The following is a 20576-nucleotide window of genomic DNA, read 5'->3' as shown; positions in this document are numbered from 1 at the left end:
TTTTAAATAGAGATTAATTTTTTTGACAATAATATTTTTTAAATTTAATTATTTTATAATAAATATATTAAAAATTTAATTGAAAGTTATAGATGGACCAATCACTAAAATTAAGAACTAAAAACTAATTTGAAACATTTGATTTTTCTATTTTTTTTTTGGTGACATTTGATTTTTCTATTTTAATTATTACTTAAGAGTATGATTGGAAAAAAATGAAAAATCACTATATTTTGAAAAAATCAAACAATTTTTTTTCCTAATCTAAACATCATTTTCACTTTGGTGTTCCTCTTTCTCTCTCAAACGGCGTCGTTTGCTAGTCCCCCGAAACCTTCTTAAGCATTGAAGTACAAACAGTTTTGAAGAAGAAGAAGAAGAAGAAGAAACTTCGTTGTGTGAGAGGGAGCTGAGAAAAATCGTAGAATCGCGAAATGGAGAAGAGAGAACTGGAAGGTGCAGTTATTGCCAAGGTCAAAGAAGTCATTTCAGCTATAATGAACGCGAAACACGTTGATGAAGTCGTTTGTGCGCTTCATTCTATTGCCGCTCTTCTTTTCCCTCTTGATTCTTCTCTTATTTCAGGTTCGTTTGTAGTGTTAATTTTGTGGTCCAGTTGAATGTGTTGTATTGTATCTCGTTGATTTTGAAAGAAGAATTTGATTGTTTTTTGTGTGAATTTCCCTCAAATTGTTGCAGGTAGCATTGAAGAGTGTTACCGAGATAAGGTTAGTGTTGTTCACATGTTTCCATGGAAGCTTGTAACTTGGTTTATAATCTTCAAGCTAGTTAGAACTGAAAATAAAGTTCATTATTATAATTATTATCATTATTATCGATTTTTGTTTTTAACTTTTTCCGGTGTGTTTAGGTGTTAGGAGTAAAAATTCCTTCAGTTGAAGAACGATATGATTGGTGGGATGCATTTTACAGAGGAGTTGGGTTTCCTACACTAGCCAGGTTCTTGTTGCTTGGTAATATCCTTAAATTAAATTTCTGCTTAAATAAACAAATAAATAAATCATTGTTTCGACTATGCAATGTTGCTGATTTGGTTAGTGTAGTTCTTTATTTCAAGGACTATCTTTTTCTTTTTCCTTTTGATTTTGGGGACTGTAAATATAGTTTTTTTTGGGGTGTTAGAGTGATGTGTGTTTGCTCTTCTTGTTGTTCTCTTATGATAAGCAACTTTATGCAGATGTTGCTCCCAATTGGTTGGGATGTTTCCCCATTTCAGCACAGAAACATGCTTATGATGTTTTCTTCAGTCATGGACTTGTCAGTGAGGTGGTTCAGATTTTAGTTCCTTTTCTGCAGCAGAATGGGAGTGATGGTCTTGATGTTAGCGCTGTCATCTCAAATTCCGAAAGGTATGAGCATGCATATTGCGCTGTCTCTTGAATGTTGTTTTCTCAGTGTCATCTAACTTTTTATAAGCATGCTTGTGCTTTATTTGGTGTTTACTAATAATCCAAATTAATTCATCAGTGGGGTAACTTATTCAGATTTTTACATTTATGACAGATTGCTTGTACTGTGCTTGCTTGAAAATTATGGGATGCTTCAGTTAGCAAGAGAGTTTGGGGATCCTTCTAAATCAAAAGGTTTTACTAATGAACGGATCAGACCTGCTGTGTCTAGAGTGGCACAGATTGTTGCGTCTATTCCTGACAAAGCTAGAATGAACACCCTGACTTTGTTGTCATCACAGTATCCTCTTTTTGCTCTACTTGGTTTAGATATTACATGGGTTTGGTATTACGGCATGGTTTGGTATTTCTTTTTACTTGGTTAACATATCTTATGGTTTCACTCTTTTCATTTGAATATGATTTGTGTGTACATTTCCCAACTCTATTATAGGAGAAATGATAGACCTTCTAATCATCTTCCTAATTATTATCCTTCTAATTATTAAACAGGGTAATGTCAAATGCATTTATTATATTAAAATTGGAAGATGTTTTGGATGATAGTTTAGGTGGATATATCATTTTTCATATTTTGATGATTATGAGTTCCTTTAGAAGGAAAACTTACGTTTTTCCTTCACCAAGATCATTCAGTGTATTCTTCAAACAGATTATTGCACAGCTTCTTTCGCTAGCAGAAGAAAGAGACACGAGTTTGCTGGAAAATGTAGATGCGTTGGATGAAATGGACAAGAATGGTGCATTGTTATTTGTTGGGGAAATGTTTTCTCGTATTTCTCGCCGTGGTTTTGCTGGTAACTAGACATTGGAACAGGTTTTCTTTTTTCTTTTTTGGAACATAAATCAAATTGCTTTGAATTAATGTTCAACCTTTGTGAAATAGGAAAATAGATCATGATTCTTCATATTCATATTCATCTTCTTCTGTGAAAGCTCACATTCTTTTCTCCCCCCTTCTCTCTCTCTCTCTCTCTCCCCCCCCCCCCCCCCCCCCCACAAAAAAAAAAAAAAAAACCAAATTCATATTGCAATTGTTGAGTCATTTTGTGAAGAAAACGAGAAAAGCCATTTGCCATCTAGGCTCTACTTTGCAGAAGACAGTAGAAGTGTCACTTGTGTTATAGTTTGCAGAAGTTTATTTTCTAATGTTTGTGAACTGTATCACACAACACAAGTAAATGGAAGCTAGTAAATCAATGTGAAAATGACATCAGTTCCAACTATGAAGTATGTCAAGGTTTTGAATGCATTGTTTCAGTCAGTTCAACTGCAGTGGCATGTGGTTAACTGGTTATGGACTACTTATGTTTGTAACTATTGAATTGTTTAAAATGTCTGAAATTATTTCTTTATTAGATCTTTTTTTCTTGTAGATTTGCTATCAAGTGAATTAGTGCCTCGAGTTTTAGGGCTTGTCAAGAAATGCTTATCTTCATCTAACCACTCATCAACTAAGGGATTGCTTGAGTCAAATCCAGAGTTTATGTGTTGGTCGATTATCATGGAAGCAATTAGGGATCCTTATACCATGGAAAGAATTTCTGAGCATATTTTGCATCAGCTAGCAACTCATCATGCTGATGATGTCCAAGCCTATTGGGTTCTGTGGCTATTATTCCACCGCAATTTTAAGGTGCAAGCTTCCATCAGGTTAGTGTAAATATTATTTAGTTTTGCCTCTGATCATGGATCATCTGCTCCATTTGGATCTAGGAAGAAAATTTGACAAATTCTTTTGAAATGAATGAAGAAAATGGTTCAAGGCAAGAAAACTCTGGAAGATCACTTAAGTTGCTATCTATAGAAATAAGGAAGGCATACAGAACTCTATAAATTACAAAAATGGTTAAGGTTGTGAGTCATATTATGAAGTTTTGATAGAGAGTGGTTGAGTGAGATTAAGATGGGAGACTTACATCACAAAGAATCACACTTTGGTTTTGTACCTTGTTAGGAAAATTCATAGGGATATACTCGAGGGATTAAAGAAATTTTTATATGATTGCCAAATTTGTATATTATTACTTTATCTGATATTTTATATTCAATTGAACTACATTTTCCTCTTTGATTGCCAGTTGCCCAGTTCCTACTTTATTAGTTATTGTTTGCATTATGTCTTTACACTACAATTCCATACCTTAAAACATGTAGGCATGACACCACTACCGTAAGTAGTATTTCCCTTTAGAATTGTAATATACTTGTATTAATAGAAGTGCTTATCTGTCTTTCTTTCTTTATGCTTCCATGGCCCCTCCTCAGGTCCATGTTTGTTGACAAATTCCTGCTTTGGAAGGTATTTCCTATTACCTGCCTGAAATGGATCCTCCAATTTGCTGTACATGAGTGCCCACCTGGTAATTCCTTGTCAGGACACAATCGTCCTAGGTTCTCGAATATTGTCGAACGGCTAGTGACAACATGGTCCAAGAAAGAATTTGTGCAAACAGCACCTATTGAGCAGCAAGCTTGTATCCTTTTTCATTGTGCTAATTCACTGAAAAACATGCGGGAAAAAGATGGATACATACTATAGTTTCTGTTTGATATGAATTAATGAAGGGAGGCCCAACGTATAAAGATAGCGTAAAAAGTGGGCTTTGAGGGTGGTTAAGAGACTAAGATGTTTGTAGCCTTTTCCCTGCAGGCAGAAAGGCATCTTTTGCAACTACTACCCATGATCTCCATGTCACAAGGCTACAACTTTACTTTTGCATCAAGGCTCATCTTGCTTTGTGTGAATTACTGCATTCTCCTCTTCTGAGCATTCCCTGGGATTGATGTCACCTTTGTTATCGTGATTCATTTATTTTATATTTCCTATATTTATCTCAGATATATCTGCAGCTCTTGGACTTTCTTTAGAGACAATGTCTAAAGAAGAATTGGATGGGATGAAGGATTCCATGCATTTGATTCTTCAAGGAGTTAGCTGTAATTATTCTACACTTGATTGTTCAGTTTTTTTGATAACAAGAATGGCAAATGAGATTTGTGGGATTGGAACTATTGCCTCAATTAATCCTTTATAGCACTATTTGAATACCATGCCCTATTTAATATGATCCTGTCAATTGTCATGAAATGAATTCAACCATGTCAAGTCTAGTGATAGGTTGCTATTTAAGGCATATAATCTGCAATGATTGTGGTGTTTGTGTACAATGATTACCAAAAGTTCGTATCACTTCTCTTCATTTAGCTATTGGTTCCTGTTTAAGAAAGTGAGGTTGAACTAATTGAAATTAATGCTTCTGATTTATGGACCTTTCTGTGGTACCTTTGGTTTTCCGAGCTACTAGTACCAATGAACAAATTGCAATAAGAATCTAACCTGTTTATTAACTTATTCGAAGTTTTATCCTATCTGGTCCAAACCTATTTTTCATTTTAATTATCTATCATTTGAAAATATTCAAAACTTTTCATGTTTGCTAATAAGCCATACTTCTGGTTATGTAATATAATTCTCAAAGAAAAAGGTCATTGTATAGAAAATATTGAATGCTTTATGCTAAGAAGTGACTGGTTTGTTCAATTCCTTTCGTATGAGGTTCATCCCTCTATCTATCCCATACTCATTAATTTTATGGATTTCTGAAAGTGGGGTTCTTTCCCTTCTTGCATAATGAGTGCTTGGAGTTCATCTTCTAATGTTTTGTGTATTTGTTTCAGGTAGACTGGAGAGTCCTAACGATTTAATTCGCAAAATGGCTAGTAATGTTGCCTTGGTGTTTTCTAAAATTATTGATCCGAAAAATCCTCTGTACCTCGATGATAGCTGCAGTGGGGAGACAATTGATTGGGAGTTTGGATTCACTGCCCTCAAGAAACCAAATTGTGGAGAAAAGATAGTTGAGAAAACGAAATCATCTGAACTGCCAAGCATGGACAAAGACTCCGACTTTCCTGTCAATAAAGGAAAAAGCATTAGTGTAAAGGTTAAAAAGAAGTTATTGGACTTTGATACTCTTGATCCAGATGAGATTATTGATCCAGCATCCCTGAATCTTGAATCAGACATTGATGATGATGACGACGACGATGATAGTGCAAGTGAGAATTCATATTCGTCAAGTGATTCATCTTTGCAGCCATATGATTTGTCAGATGATTACTCAGATCTGAAAAAAAATTTCTCCCAGTTGACTGATATTGTTGCGGCACTTCGAAAATCAGATGATGCTGAAGGGGTCAGCTATTTTCTCCCAGCGCAGTCCTTAGATGCTTTTTTACTATCTGCCATATCTACAATTCGTAAATATTAATAATTAAATACTACCAAATACTTTATGACGTAATACAAATTATATTTGTTACAATAGTGCTGAAATAGCAAGTATTCTGGTTCAAATTAAGCTATTCAGAAACTAAAACTTTCTCTTATGTCAGACTGATCTGATGTATTCTTGCCTTTATGTTGAAACTTAATATTTGGCAAACTTTCAATCTCTTGTTGCAGGTGGAAAGAGCTCTTGATGTTGCTGAAAAGCTTATAAGAGCGTCCCCAGATGAACTAAAACATTCCGCAAGGGATCTAACCAGAACTCTTGTTCAGGTTCGTTGCTCTGATATATCTTTAGAAGGTGCAGAAGAGTCAGCAGAAGAGAAAAGACAAAGAGCGTTAGTTGCATTAGCTGTCACCTCCCCGTTTGAATCGCTTGAGACACTGAACAAACTGTTGTATTCGCCTAATGTAGATATCAGCCAACGCATTATGATATTAGATGTCATGACAGAAGCGGCTCAGGAGCTCGCTGAATCAAAAATTTTGAAACCCAAACATCCAACTAGGGAGACTAGTTCCCTTATTTCAGTTGTTTCGGATACTCGACCTTGGTTCTTGCCTAGCAACTCAGGGACTCCAGGGGCAAGTTCCTGGAAAGAGATCTCAGGAACTGGAGCTTTTCAGAACTGGTCAAATACCTATGAGAGGGAACTTCCCCCGAAACCTAACCAGGCCATGAAAGGGAAAACACGCCGGTGGAGCCTAAGATCCCCCTTTGCAGAACAAAACCAGATTGAGTTTTGTCAGAACAAGTTTCCCATGTATGCTGCTGCATTCATGCTTCCTGCTATGGAGGGATATGATAAGAAAAGGCATGGTGTTGACTTGCTTGGCAGGGATTTTATTGTCCTTGGGAAACTCATTTATATGCTTGGTATTTGCATGAAATCTGTAGCCATGCATCCAGAAGCGTCTGTGCTAGCTCCTTCCCTCCTAGATATGTTGAAATCCAGGTAATATTTGAGATATACGTCATACTTTTGATTGCAAAGCTTGTTACAATTGACAGTGATTGATCCACGTAAAATAACGGTTTGGTGCTCAATTGCTTATTTTGATTTATATTTTCCTCTTGGCACCTTAGTATAATTTTTTGGTGATTTGGAAAAATTGCATAAATTTTTGTTATAAACTCATGCAGAGAGGTATGCCATCACAAGGAAGCATATGTGAGAAGAGCTGTCCTCTTTGCAGCATCATGCGTATTGGTTGCTGTTCATCCTACTTACATTTCTTCTGCCTTGCTCGAAGGAAATGTGGAAATTGCCTCTGGCCTTGAATGGATTCGCACATGGGCCCTTGATGTAGTAGATTCAGACACAGATAGAGAATGCTATATGGTAAGCAAAGCAAATATGAAACTTCCAAAAGTTTCAGATTACATGTCCTCCCTTCTTTACAAGCTTTTCAATTATCGATTCTTGTATCTCTGGTCATATCAAAGGTTTAAACTTTCATTATTTGATTTACAGTCGTTTACTGTCTCAAAGATTGTAGATATAAGTAGTTAGTTAGTTAGTTATTGCTTCGTTAGTCTCATAAGATTTATGATATGAAATTTTGACATTGACTCTACCTGTTGATATTATTATTGTGACTTCTATTTGTATATTTCCTCTTATGCTTCCTAATTATATGTAGGAATTACTCCTTTCCATTGTTAGACTTAGTTGTTCCGTTAATCGTCTCTTACCGAATACACATTTGCTTTACTATAGATGGCTATGAAGTGTTTACAGCTCCATGCGGAGATGGCTCTCCAAACTTCGCGAGCTTTGGAGTCAGCAAAAAGTTCATTAAAGTACAGTCCTGCTCTTCCTTCCGATGCATCCAAAGTGACCATTAAGATCCCCTATTTAAACAAGGATTAGCCATTTTTCTTGCTACTGTGAATTTTTTTTTTATCCTGCAGAATGTAAATTCAAAGTCACTCTATTTTTTGGGTCAACGGAATCACTCTACTTTCCCCTCTGCTGCTTTTTCATCTTAACTTTTAGGCCACTCCTTGTATCTTATATAAAAGGGTAAAAAACCGTAATAAGCCAAGGGAAGAAGTGTGTAACGTAAATACGCCAAACTGAAAATCGTTTCAGCAATAAGCCAAACGCCATCTTTATGTAATTCGAACCAGGGCGATTCGAACTACAAACGTTAGTAAATCGAACCAGGGTGGTTCGAATTAGGTGGAGAGGCTGTTTGAATGTAATTCGAACCACTCCAGTTCGAACTACAACCCCACCTAAATCGAACTAGACTAGTTCGAACCCTAGGCAAGTGTGCAACGTGAGTAATTCGAACCAGGCTGGTTCGAATTACCCTTGGCGTGCTCCTTCATAAATCGAATCAGGGTGGTTCGAACTAGGGGTGATTCGGCTATATAAGGAGTTCGAATCACCCACATTCGAACTACTATTCCTTCCCCCTACCCCACCAAATCTCAGAGAAAACGACCCAGATTCTCTCCGAGGAAGACCTGAACGGAATACTCTGTTGATGGGGGACGATCTGGCACGGTTATATCGCTTTGACGGAGTCGCTCATATAGCCGGGGTCATCAACGACGAGGTTAGTACGGAAATATTTTTTATTCTAGCGGTATTTGTGACTTAGTACGGTGGTTTATTTTAGTGGTTTCTGTAGGTGGTTTAGGGGAGGGGACTATGTTGGTGGTTTAGGTTAGTGGTTTAAGTTAGCGGTTTAGATTAGCGGTTTAAGTCAGTGGTTTATGTTAGTGGTTTAGATTGGTGGTTTAGGGTAGTGGTTTATGTTAGTGGTTTAAGTTAGCGGTTTAAGTTAGCGGTTTAAGTCAGTAGTTTATGTTAGTGGTTTAGGGTAGTGGTTTATGTTAGTGGTTTATGTTGGTGGTTTAGGTTGGTGGTTTAGGGTAGTGGTTTATGTTAGTGGTTTAAGTTAGTGGTTTTTGTTAGTGGTTAATGTTGGTGGTTTATGCTACCGGTCTTTGCGAGTGGTTTATGCAAGCGGTTTATGTGAGTGGTTTCTTGTTAGTGGATCTTGTTAAGCTGGTTTTATGTTAGCGGTTTATTTCTGCGCTTTATGAGTTTGATTTCCACTTGCTTATCTTTCAAGTACTGTTATGCGGTTTTATTTAGCAGAATGGTTTTATTTATGCGATTTCTTGTGGTTATTTTTTAAGCTGGTTCTAACTATGCGGTTCATCTCATGCGCAGCCCCAGCGATGCATTAGGAGCATGCGGCGGCAGCAGGGCATGCGACTTGATGAAACAATCATACTTCACGGTATCCTTCAGGACCGTGACTGGAATGCGATAGAAAAACTTCTTAACCCGCTTCGCACCTTCCACACCGAGTTTCATCAGCACAGATCTAACAAGGTCATCATAGCTCGTCGTAGGACTAACGACAATACAGAGAGGATCCTTATCTGTGAACTTCACACCGGAACGAGTTTTCCTCTTAATGGATCCTCTGTGGTGAACCAAAACACCAAAACTCTCCTCACTAGCCATCTTACACCCTCTAATGAGAGCAACTCACGTTTACAACCCTATATATACTGCTCAGTATACCACTAAATCGAACCAAGGTGGTTCGAATTAGAAGTTGTGTAATTCAAACCAACGTGGTTCGAATTACTAAATGCAGCATATTTCCCTATAATTCGAACCAGCCTGGTTCGAATTATGTAAACGCATCTTCTCTCCATAATTCGAACTGGCCTGGTTCGATTTACTCCAACCTTCTTCTCTCTCCGAAGTTCGAACTGCACCGGTTCGGATTATTAAGTAATGCAGTTCGAACCACCCTGGTTCGAATTATATAAAAATACGTTCTGGCTTATTGCTGAAACGATTTTCGTTTTGGCGTATTTAAGTAACAGGATTCTTCACTTGGCTTATTAGGATTTTTTACCCTATATAAAATGTGTATTTATCAGTCTTCAGAGCTAGCACTTGGTATAACACCAATGTTCATATAGTGATATTACAAATGCGTTTCAAGTTTAGTAATATTCATTGTAACATCATTGCTTATTGTATCTGGGGTGACCATCTCTTTTCGATTTAGTTTGGCCACCTGACATAATTCCTGAATAGAAAATATCAAAATTGATTTTACAATAATATTCTGACACAGCTTAATAATTGCTGCATTATATATATATATGCAACAGTAAATTTGGCAACATTGACATTCCCACATGTAATGAAACTACCCGCAAAACATGTGGCATTTCACTGAAGTTCTTTGTTTGCCAAAGAAAAATCAACGATCTATAATAATAGTGTTAAATTTGAGAGGATTCCTTCTTTTAATTATAACAATCCCATCCCATAAGAACTCTAACTTCATGTCAAATTAACTAAGCTAGCATAAAAGGTTAAAAAATGTTCCTACTAACATGCAACTTTATTAACTTCATAAATATCCGTAAGAGTACTTGAGTATCAGTTCCAGCAGAAAATAAAATCCGACAAAGTTGAACTACACATATTGGTATGTTACAAACAGTTTAACCCATTGAATCAAGTCTCTCAAGAAACCTACCCAAGTCTTCGTGGTTAAACCAATCTTTTTTCATCTGCATCATGCCAATTTCAAACAAAATATTAATCAACACATATATGCTTTAATAATAGTAATGATAGTAATAATTAGCAAAAACAGCAAAAGAGAAAACTCACAAAGTAAGGATACCCTTCCGTGCTAAAATCATCCGGAGCGTGACTAAGAAACAGTTTAATGAAATAGAGGACAAAGTTTCCACATTCATTACCGTCTTTTTGTTGCGGCACCTGCAATTATTTGTTTTTCTTCAATCAATGGTTATTTATTTATTTGGATAAATAGGGACAAAAATCCTAAGAAGTCAAAATTTACCTTAGGAATCAACAACGGAATTCGAGATACGATTTTCTTAGTTTCGGGCCTGTCCGCTGCTTGATAAATATCTAGAACAAATCTGAAAATGGAGATAAAAAGCTTTAGAATACTGCTCCTAGAGCAATGCATGATCCAAATAACAATGGCGAACCTTCTTATCTCCGGTTCAAGTCGCCTTGGATTCGCCATTGCAAGAGAATCTAGCAACAACATGCAACGTGATCTGGTATTTGTTTGCGCGCTCTCACCAAAATGGCAGAAGATCAAAAGGCTCCAATGACCCCTACAACATTTCCATGTCAAAGGATGAATTCCTCACACTAATATTTAATAGTCTCTTTTTTCTTTCTTTATATATAAAAGGAAAATATCAGCACGACAGAAAGAAGAAAAATTCAAGAAAAGGAAGGATAGAGATCCTTGTTGCAAGAGCAAATTAATTTCTATGCATTGACATCATAAAAATTTCAACAAATACATATGCAAGTATGTGCCAAATTAGCAAAGATAACTACCATGTATGAAGTAGCTTTCCTTCTCAGGAAAAAGGAAAGTCCTCTAAATAATCATGAACTTTATACCAAATAGGGTCAAAAATCTAGTCCTATCCCTAAATTTTATGAGTGAACAATGCTTTGACAATTAAAAAACTGAATGCACTTACCAGCAAACTATTGGAACAAAAACATATGCCTTTGAGAAAATATGCGCCTTTTTTATCCAAGTCAGCACCTTCTCTTTACATGAGGCCCTCCTGTATAGACTAAACCATAAGCTGTCAAAGTATGTGCAGCGCCTTCTCTTCTCTTCCGAGAAACTCCTCCATATTTTCCTGTCAGAAAAGGTATAATAAGAAACAAGGACATGATTTCGATGTATTTCCTTTTATATTGAACACTATAACTCACTCCAAGTATTCACCGAACAATCCACTGTCTAGCTTTTCTCTGGGTTTACAGAGTTCTTCCTCATCATCGGATTTTCTCTTCCTCTTTGATTGCACCTTCCGAGACATGTCACTCAAATAACAGGGCAATGAGTTGGTAACACTTCCTGTCACATCTATTACGGGCTCACTTTTCTTTCCTCGACGACTATAGACAAGCTCAATTCTACATCTTGGGCTTACTTCTGTATCTTGCTTCACAACACCCACTGATAAGAAAATCCCAAAATCAACATAGCATCTTGGTTTCCACATCAAATATAACACAACAAAGAACAGAAAACTAATACACCCCCCCCCCCCCCTTTTTCCCCTTTTTCTTTAATCCAAAACAAAGAAACCAACCTTAAAGGTGAGAAAATTGGAAACGAAATCAGGAAAGATAGAGGAAAACCTAAAACAAATGTACATGAGGTGGTCAAAGAAAACAATCCACTGTAGACATAATATATGATAGATCTCAATGGCAGGATGCGAACTCTACCTAGTGGGATAAGACTTTGTTATTGTTGTTGTTTATTAGGAATCCAACTAACCCAACTTGAAGATTATGGGTGCCTCTTCTAGAAAGGGTTTCCCATTCAACCACCCCCTGAGCTTAGCTATAGTTTGTAAACTATGGTTCACCCTAACTAAAGAGCAAGTCTTTTTCCCTACTTATTCAAAACCATCTTCAAGTATAACTCAAAATAATCTTTTCAAACATGATATAACAAACCAGTATGTGTATACAAAATTTTCACAAAATTAAGATCTGGATTAAGAATGATCATGTTTATACACCCAGAACCAAACATAAGGGCACAACACAACCCAATTACACTTTCACAAGCATGTAAAACCAGCAATGTGGTGAAAACAAGAATCCAAAGCAAAACAACCCTAATTGCATTATATATATGCAAGAATCTGAAATCTGAAGCATGTTCTGTGAGCAACAAAAAACTATGATCAAGGTTTCGCTGCTATCATTATCTTAGAATCATAAACATAAGAAATAAAGAACTAACCTTGATTATCGCCATTATCAGCAGCAAGAACCTTTCGTGTTCTAGCTCTGGTTTTCATTGATGCTGATGCTTATAACCTAGCATGTACGGAAAGTTTCAGTGGAGCGCGCTTCCTTTTCTTTTTCTTTTTCTTTTTCTTTTTTTTTTTAATTTATTTTGTTTCATTTAATGTTATCAATTACTCACTTTGACAGTGACAGATTTTAAGATATTTTTACTGCACCATGCTAACTGTGACAGTGACACTTTTGTTTTTTCCTTGAAAGTGGTGTTATTAATTGTAAGTTTTTATTATATAATTTTTTATAGATTTTTCTTCATTTTACTTTAACATATATACTATAAGATATTTCTTATTTTTATTAAATGAAGAATTATATTTTACTTGTTAATAATAAATTTTAATTTTTATTTATTATATTTTATATTAATAATTTAACATTTAAAAATTTAAAATTTGAGATTTATGATATTTTATTTTTTTTAATTATATTTTTTACTCTATATTAATTTTTTTTGTTCTGAGCATATTGACATTCCTAATTTAAAAATCACTCTTACACTTTGTTTGGATTGAGGATGGAAAATGAGAGAAAAAAAATTAAAAAGAAAGAAAATGAAAGGAAAAAAAATAAAAGGAAAAGTTTATTTTTTTTATGTTGCTTGGATGAAGAGAAAATGAATAAAAAGAAAATAAAAATAAATTTTTCTTTTATTTGGATGAAAAAAAATAAAAAAAGAAAAAATCATAACCAAATGAAATTACTTTAATACCCTTTTTTACATTATGTGTAAATTATCTTATACCAATATAATTAAAAGGATAAATTTATCTTTTTACTCATAATTTCCTTTCTATCTCAATTTTCTGCTCAACTTTAAAGTGAAAACTTTTATGTGGGTCTCATACATACTTTTCTATTTTCCCTTCATTTTTCCTAGTGATCCAAACGAAAAAAAAAAACTAAATTTTCCATCCGTTTTCTTCTCTTCCACTTTCTTTCCTTCCAACTTCGTCTGTTCCAAACAAACTGTTAATAACAACAATTAAAAAATATAAAAAAATCCATAACTCACAATGGTCTACCATAAGAAAGCATTATGTTTTTCACTTTTTCCTTGAGAGCCCAACTGCTTGTCATACTAAAATTGGGTTTGAGTTTTTATTTTTTGGTTAACTCTTGATAAAAAAAATTGAAACAAGTTCTATCACAAAAAAAAATGAAACAAGTTCTGCTTGCCAAAAAAAATCACTTCTGATATAATAAAGTTAGACAAAAATATCAAGTACCAAAAAAAAAAGTTAGACAAAAATATATAATCTTCTTAAATTAGTTGAATAGTCAATTCACTAATTCACTGGTCAGTTTAAGTAATTATTGGGGATTTGAATGCTTGTTATGTGTAGTATCTCGAGTATAATTCCAATTCTTTGACCAATTCATTGTAAATCAATTTTTTATAGAGATGTGCATCGCCCAACCTGGCCCCGAAGATCCGGCTCGATCTTAAAATTCAGTCCGGTCCCGAACATTTTAGGACTATTTTGGTGTGATTTTACCGGGTTTAGGGCCGGGTAAGGATCTCAAAAATAGACCCAGTCATTATTTCGGGTCGGATCCGGTCCCATGGCTTGGGTCACCCGAACTCGGCCCGATGGCCCGATCATCATAATTAATATTTTGTGTTATTAGTGATGGATAATGATTATTCTTATGTGGAATTTAAGTATTGTAAATCTTAATATTTTATGTTATTAGTTATTATAAGACTATAAGTTAATGTTTTATGTTTAAAATGCATAAGAGTTTAGACTAATGCATAATATTGTGTTATTTGTATTGATTTAAATATTTTGTATTATTAGACAATATTAGTATTGATTATGGTTATGCTTTAATTTTAGAGAAGAGTTGGTTCTTGTTATATTTTTCTAAGTAAATTTTACCATGTCCAATAATTGTTGGAGTCTTGAAAACTTGGATATTTTCACATGCTAGCTTATAAGAAGGTATCAATGTAATGTAATGTTAACGACCCGGTTTTCATCCGGTTTTTATCCGATATAATCGTGGCCCGAAAATGTTTAAGTTTCATCGGGTTTAGGACAGGGTTCGAATTTAATAAATAGACTCGGTATATATTTTGGGCCGAGTCTGGATCACATCAAACCCGATTTCACCCGACCCACACATCTCTAATTTTTTATTTGAACCGAATAAATCTAATTATCAGTTTTTAATTAATCCGATTAACCCATCCGATTTGGTCTTAGTTTATGATTAAGACTATATGCAAGGCAAGGCTTGTATGATTATTGGTTACACGAAAATTAAACAGCAGCATCTCTTTTAGCCCCACTTATATCCTCTTTCCAAAGAATTTATAACCATTCTTTGATGACCAGAATTTATTAGTTTCGCGAATTTTTTTGCCAAACCAACAGGTAGCAATAGTGACAACTAAGGGTGATAATATTTATGCATTTTTATTATGTTTTAGTATATTGCATATTAGCATTGTTTATTTTATTTTATTTTTAAAATGTCAAGCCTTTAATTTTCAGGTTAAATTAGTCTTTGCAACAGGCCAAATTCAATATTCATTAAATAGTTTGTAATAGGCTCAACTTAGTAGACTTCATTTCAAACTACAATTAAAGATGAAATCTGGCCTAACTTATTTAAGAATTTGTTTTTTTATTCACTAATAATATAAAAAAGGTTTACTAATTTTTTTACAAAATTAAACTCTGTATTTAAATTTAAATTATATTCTATTTCTTAGTCATGTGTAAATAAATATATTTTATGTGAATTATATCTAAATATATTGACTTCATAATTACATTACAAAAGAATAAATTTACTATTTATTGGACCACACATCACAAATAGTCCAATACAAGCATTTATTAAAGAATACAGAGGGTCAACTATATTGATATTTTCTTTACTTCTTTATATTTTATTTATGATACATTTTTTTTTTCTGTATCAATATCTTTTCTGTTAGTTTTAAGAATCTTTGAGGATTTGAAAAGATTTGCTGATATGTACAAAATTTTCATTGTATATATGTATCTATGTAATTGAATAACAATAAAAAAAATAGACTTACAATTTTATCAGCATTTTTTTATTGTATTATTAATTAAATGAAAAAAAACTGTATATACCACGTATGACATATCCTTGATAACATGATAATATACATCATATTCAATGCTAAGTTTGGCGCACATTTTACAAAAAAATAATGATAATTTTCTAATGCAAGGGATAGTTTTTCTTTGCAAAACTCAAGACAGAAATATATAACACTTTTCAATATTCCTATTTATTATCAGAACATTTAATAATGTTAACCAAACCAAATACAATTGAAAAAAACAAAAAGAACTCTTTCTCTTTTAGCCATACAAAAATATTATATACCCATATATTCATATATATACATATATTGGTTCATATATTTTTAATTTATATTTATATTCTAAAACAAAATATTACATCTATAATATTAAGTTTTATATTGTCTAAAATTAAAAATCAAATAATCTTCACAAATGTAAGACAACCCTTACTTCTTAAACTAGTTTTTGGGATAAATTAAGTCCACTTAATTTTTTATACGATATTAGAGAAAAAAAATAAAAAACGTTATTAGGTCATCCTCACACTACAAGCGCGAGAGGAGTGTAGTAAGGGTTTTTTCACGGAAATAAAATAAAAAAATTATTATTTTTTAAAATTTCATTTTTCAATTTTAATTTTTTAAATATAATTTTTTTTAGGCCGAGTTAGCCTAATTATAGAGTTCGTCTGACTCAGCGAACTTCACTTCAAATTCCAAAAAAAATGGTTAACTCAAATTCTAAAGTTTCACAATGAACAATGGCAACTATTATCATCGTCTACAAAGTAATAGGAGTACACAAGTGTACACAGGAATAAGTCGTATTTTTATTGGAGAAATAATGATTTATTTTTAATTTATAATGAGGAAAAATCCTTTTCAAATATGACTTATTCCGTATATCTGTATATGTCTGGAGACGATGATAATAGTTGTCTTGCCGCTAGTAATGTTGAAGCAATGTTGAAGAAGCCATGGTTGTTGTCGGTGTATTTTTGTACATTCCTATTTATATATTTTCTTTACTTCTTTATATTTTATTTATAATATATTCTATTTCTTTCTTCTGTACAATATATTTTCTGTTAGTTTTAAGAATATTTTAGTATTTAGAAAGATTTGCTGATATGTACAAAATTTTCATTGTATATATATGTACTATGTCATTGAATAACAAGACAAAAAATAGACTTATAATTTTATCCACATTTTCTTATTGTATTATTATGAATCAAATGGAGTATTATAAGAGAAAACTGTGTATACCACATATGACATATCTTTGGTAACTTGATAACATATATCGTATTCGTTGCTAGGTTTGGCGTACATTTTACAAAAATAATGATAGTTTTTCAATGCTAAATGTTAGTTTTTCTTTGCAAAACTCAAGGCAGAAATATATAACACTTTTCAATATTCCTATTTATTATCAAAATATTAATAATTTTAACCAAACAAAAAGCAATTGAAAAAAACAAAATAACTCTTTCTCTTTTGGCCATACAAAAATATTATATACCCATATATTCATGTATATGTACATAAATTGGTACATATATTTTTAATTTATATTTATATTCTAATAAAAAATATTACATCTATAATATTAAGTTTTATATTTTCTAAAATTAAAAATCTAATAGTCTTCATAAATGTGAGACAACCCTTACTTCTTAAGCTAGTTTTTTGGATAAATTAGGTCTACTTACTTTCTTATACGATATTAGAGAAAAAAAATTAAAAATTGTTATTGGGTCATCCTTACACAGTAACACTACAAGCGTGAGAGGAGTGTATTAAGGATTTTTTCTTTGAAATAAAACAGAAAAATTATTATTTTCCAAAATTCCTTCAACTTTAATTTAATAAATACGATTTTTTTTATTTAGGACGAGTTCGCCGTATTTTTCGGCGAAATCTATATTTTTTTATGAAGTTTGCCTAATTAGAGAGTTCGCTTGGCCCTTGTTTCAAATTCTAAAATAAATGGCTAACTCAAATGCTTAAGCTTCACGACGGACAATGACAACTATAATACATTCTATTTTTTTCTTTTGTATCAATATATTTTCTGTTAGTTTTAGGAATCTTTTAGTATTTAGAGAGATTTGTTGATATGTACAAAATTTTCATTGTATATATATGTAATATATATGTCATTGAATAACAATACAGAAAATAAACTTACAATTTTATCCACGTTTTCTCGTTGTATTAATATGAATCAAATGGAGTATTATAAGAGAAAATTGTGTATACCATATATGACATATCCTTGGTAACATGATAACATACATCGTATTCTTTGTTAGGTTTGGCGTACATTTTACAAAAATAATGAGTTTTCCAATGCATGTGTTAGTTTTTCTTTGCAAAACTCAAGGCAGAAATATATAACACTTTTCAATATTTCTAGGTAAAGTATATTTTTTGTCCCTAAAGTTTGATAAAAGTTTTAAAAATATCCTTTAAATTTTATTTTGCTTCAATTTTGTCCCAGAAGTTTTCAATTTGCATCAAATATACTCCTGACGGCTAATTTTCAAAAAATTTAAGACCAATTCAACAACGGTTTCATAAGAATAACCCCTCAACATAAATAAATCAAGCATAATTTTCATGCATTATTGTTTGATTGGTCTTAAATTTTTTAAAAATTTAGCCATTGGGGGTATATTTGATGTAAATAGAAAACTTTTGGGACAAAATTGAAACAAAATAAAACTTATAGATATTTTTAAAACTTTTGACAAACTTCAAGGACAAAATGTATACTTTTATCAGAACATTTAATAATTTTAACCAAACAAAACGCAATTGAAAAAAACAAAAGAACTCTTTCTCTTTTGGTCATACAAAAATATTATATACCCATATATTCATGTATATGTACATAAATTGGTACATATATTTTTAATTTATATTTATATTCTAATAAAAAATATTACATCTATAATATTAAGTTTTATATTTTCTAAAATTAAAAACCTAATAGTCTTCATAAATATGAGACAAACCTTACTTCTTAAGCTAGTTTGTTGGATAAATTAGGTCCACTTAATTTCTTATACGATAATAGAGAAAAAAAAATTAAAAATCGTTATTGGGTCATCCTTACACAGTCACACTACAATCATGAGAGGAGTGTATTAAGAATTTTTTTTCTGAAATAAAATAAAAAAAATTATTATTTTACAAAATCCCTTCAACTTTAATTTAATAAATATGATTTTTTTATTTAAGACGAGTTCGTCGCATTTTCCGGCAAAATCTATATTTTTTATAAAGTTTGCCTAATTATAGAGTTAGCTTGGCCCCGGCTTCAAATTCTAAAACAAATGGCTAACTCAAATACTTAAACTTCACGACGGATAATGGCAACTACAATACATTTTATCTCTTTCTTCTGTATCAATATCTTTTCGGTTAGTTTTAGGAATCTTTTAATATTTAGAGAGATTTGTTGATATGTACAAAATTTTCATTGTATATATATGTACTATATATGTTATTGAATAACAATACAGAAAATAAACTTACAATTTTATCCACGTTTTCTCGTTGTATTATTATGAATCAAATGGAGTATTATAAGAAAAAACTGTGTATACCACATATGACATATCCTTGGTAACATGATAACATACATCGTATTCATTGCTAGGTTTGGCGTACATTTTACAAAAATAATGATAGTTTTCCAATACAAGTGTTAATTTTTCTTTGCAAAACTCAAGGCAGAAATATATAATACTTTTCAATATTTGTATTTATTATCAGAACAATTAATAATTTTAACCAAACAAAACGCAATTAAAAAAAACAAAAAGAACTCTTTCTCTTTTGGCCATACAAAAATATTATATACCCATATATTAATGTATATGTACATAAATTGGTACATATATTTTTAATTTATATTTATATTCTAATAAAAAATATTACATCTATAAGATTAAGTTTTATATTTTCTAAAATTAAAAACCTAATAGTCTTCATAAATATGAGACAAACCTTACTTCTTAAGTTGTTTTTTGGATAAATTAGGTCCACTTAATTTTTTATACGATATTAGAGAAAAAATAAATAAAATTCGTTATTGGGTCATCCTTACAGAGTTACACCACAAGCGTGATAGGAGTGTATTAAGGATTTTTTCTCTAAAATAAAACAAAAAAAAAATATTATTTTCCAAAATCCCTTCAACGTTAATTTAATAAATACGATTTTTTTTATTTAGGACGAGTTCGCCGCATTTTCCGGGGAAAACTATATTTTTTATAAAGTTTGCCTAATTATAGAGTTCATTTCGCCCCGGCTTCAAATTCTAAAAAAAAAATTGCTAACTCAAATGCTTAAACTTCACAACGGACAATGGCAACTATAATACATTCTATTTTTTTCTTTTGTATCAATATCTTTTCTGTTAGTTTTAGGAAACTTTTAGTATTTAGAAAGATTTGTTGATATGTACAAAAATTTCATTGTATATAGGTGTACTATGTCGTTGAATAACAATACAGAAAATAGACTTACAATTTTATCCACGTTTTCTCGTTGTATTATTATGAATCAAATGGAGTATTATAAGAGAAAATTGTGTATACCACATGTAACATATCCTTGGTAACATGATAACATACATCGTATTCGTTGCTAGGTTTGGCGTACATTTTACAAAAATAATGATAATTTTCTAATGCAAGTGTTAGTTTTTCTTTGCAAAACTCTAGGCAGAAATATATAACACTTTTCAATATTCCTATTTATTATTAGAACATTTAATAATGTTAACCAAACAAAACGCAATTGAAAAAAACAAAAGAACTCTTTCTCTTTTGGCCATACAAAAATATTATTTACCCATATATTCATGTATATGTACATAAATT

At 32.2% G+C, this 20576-nt stretch overlaps 2 protein-coding genes across 3 annotated transcripts; one reads left to right on the top strand and one right to left on the bottom strand.

The window, feature by feature from the left end:
- The first annotated feature begins 381 nt into the window (after nt 1-381).
- Nucleotides 382-9673, top strand: LOC130944660 (uncharacterized). Of its 2 annotated transcripts, none has more exons than XM_057873087.1 (14): nt 382-585; nt 700-728; nt 872-974; nt 1199-1370; nt 1525-1710; nt 2067-2227; nt 2807-3083; nt 3699-3907; nt 4272-4370; nt 5112-5629; nt 5899-6677; nt 6866-7064; nt 7443-8289; nt 8913-9672. In XM_057873087.1, exons 1-13 carry the CDS (start codon nt 435-437, stop codon nt 7593-7595), a joined length of 3036 nt encoding a protein of 1011 aa, XP_057729070.1. In that variant the 5' UTR covers nt 382-434; the 3' UTR covers nt 7596-8289; nt 8913-9672. The 2 variants fall into 2 exon arrangements, with proteins under 2 accessions (XP_057729070.1, XP_057729071.1); XM_057873088.1 differs by having other exon boundaries at nt 389-585; nt 4284-4370; nt 8913-9673.
- A 419-nt stretch (nt 9674-10092) lies between these two features.
- Nucleotides 10093-12675, bottom strand: LOC130944661 (probable ubiquitin-like-specific protease 2A). The gene is made up of 7 exons (XM_057873089.1): nt 12544-12675; nt 11496-11742; nt 11252-11419; nt 10739-10870; nt 10585-10666; nt 10389-10499; nt 10093-10285 (listed from the first exon to the last, which is right to left on the bottom strand). The coding sequence occupies exons 1-7, from the start codon at nt 12599-12601 to the stop codon at nt 10217-10219; spliced, it is 867 nt and encodes a 288-aa protein (XP_057729072.1). The 5' UTR covers nt 12602-12675; the 3' UTR covers nt 10093-10216.
- Between the last annotated feature and the right edge of the window lie 7901 nt (nt 12676-20576).

Source organism: Arachis stenosperma, chromosome 8 (genome assembly GCF_014773155.1).
Source record: "Arachis stenosperma cultivar V10309 chromosome 8, arast.V10309.gnm1.PFL2, whole genome shotgun sequence".
NCBI lineage: Eukaryota > Viridiplantae > Streptophyta > Magnoliopsida > Fabales > Fabaceae > Arachis > Arachis stenosperma.
Note: the sequence above shows the minus strand (reverse complement) of the source record. Positions and strands in the feature narration are given on the sequence as shown.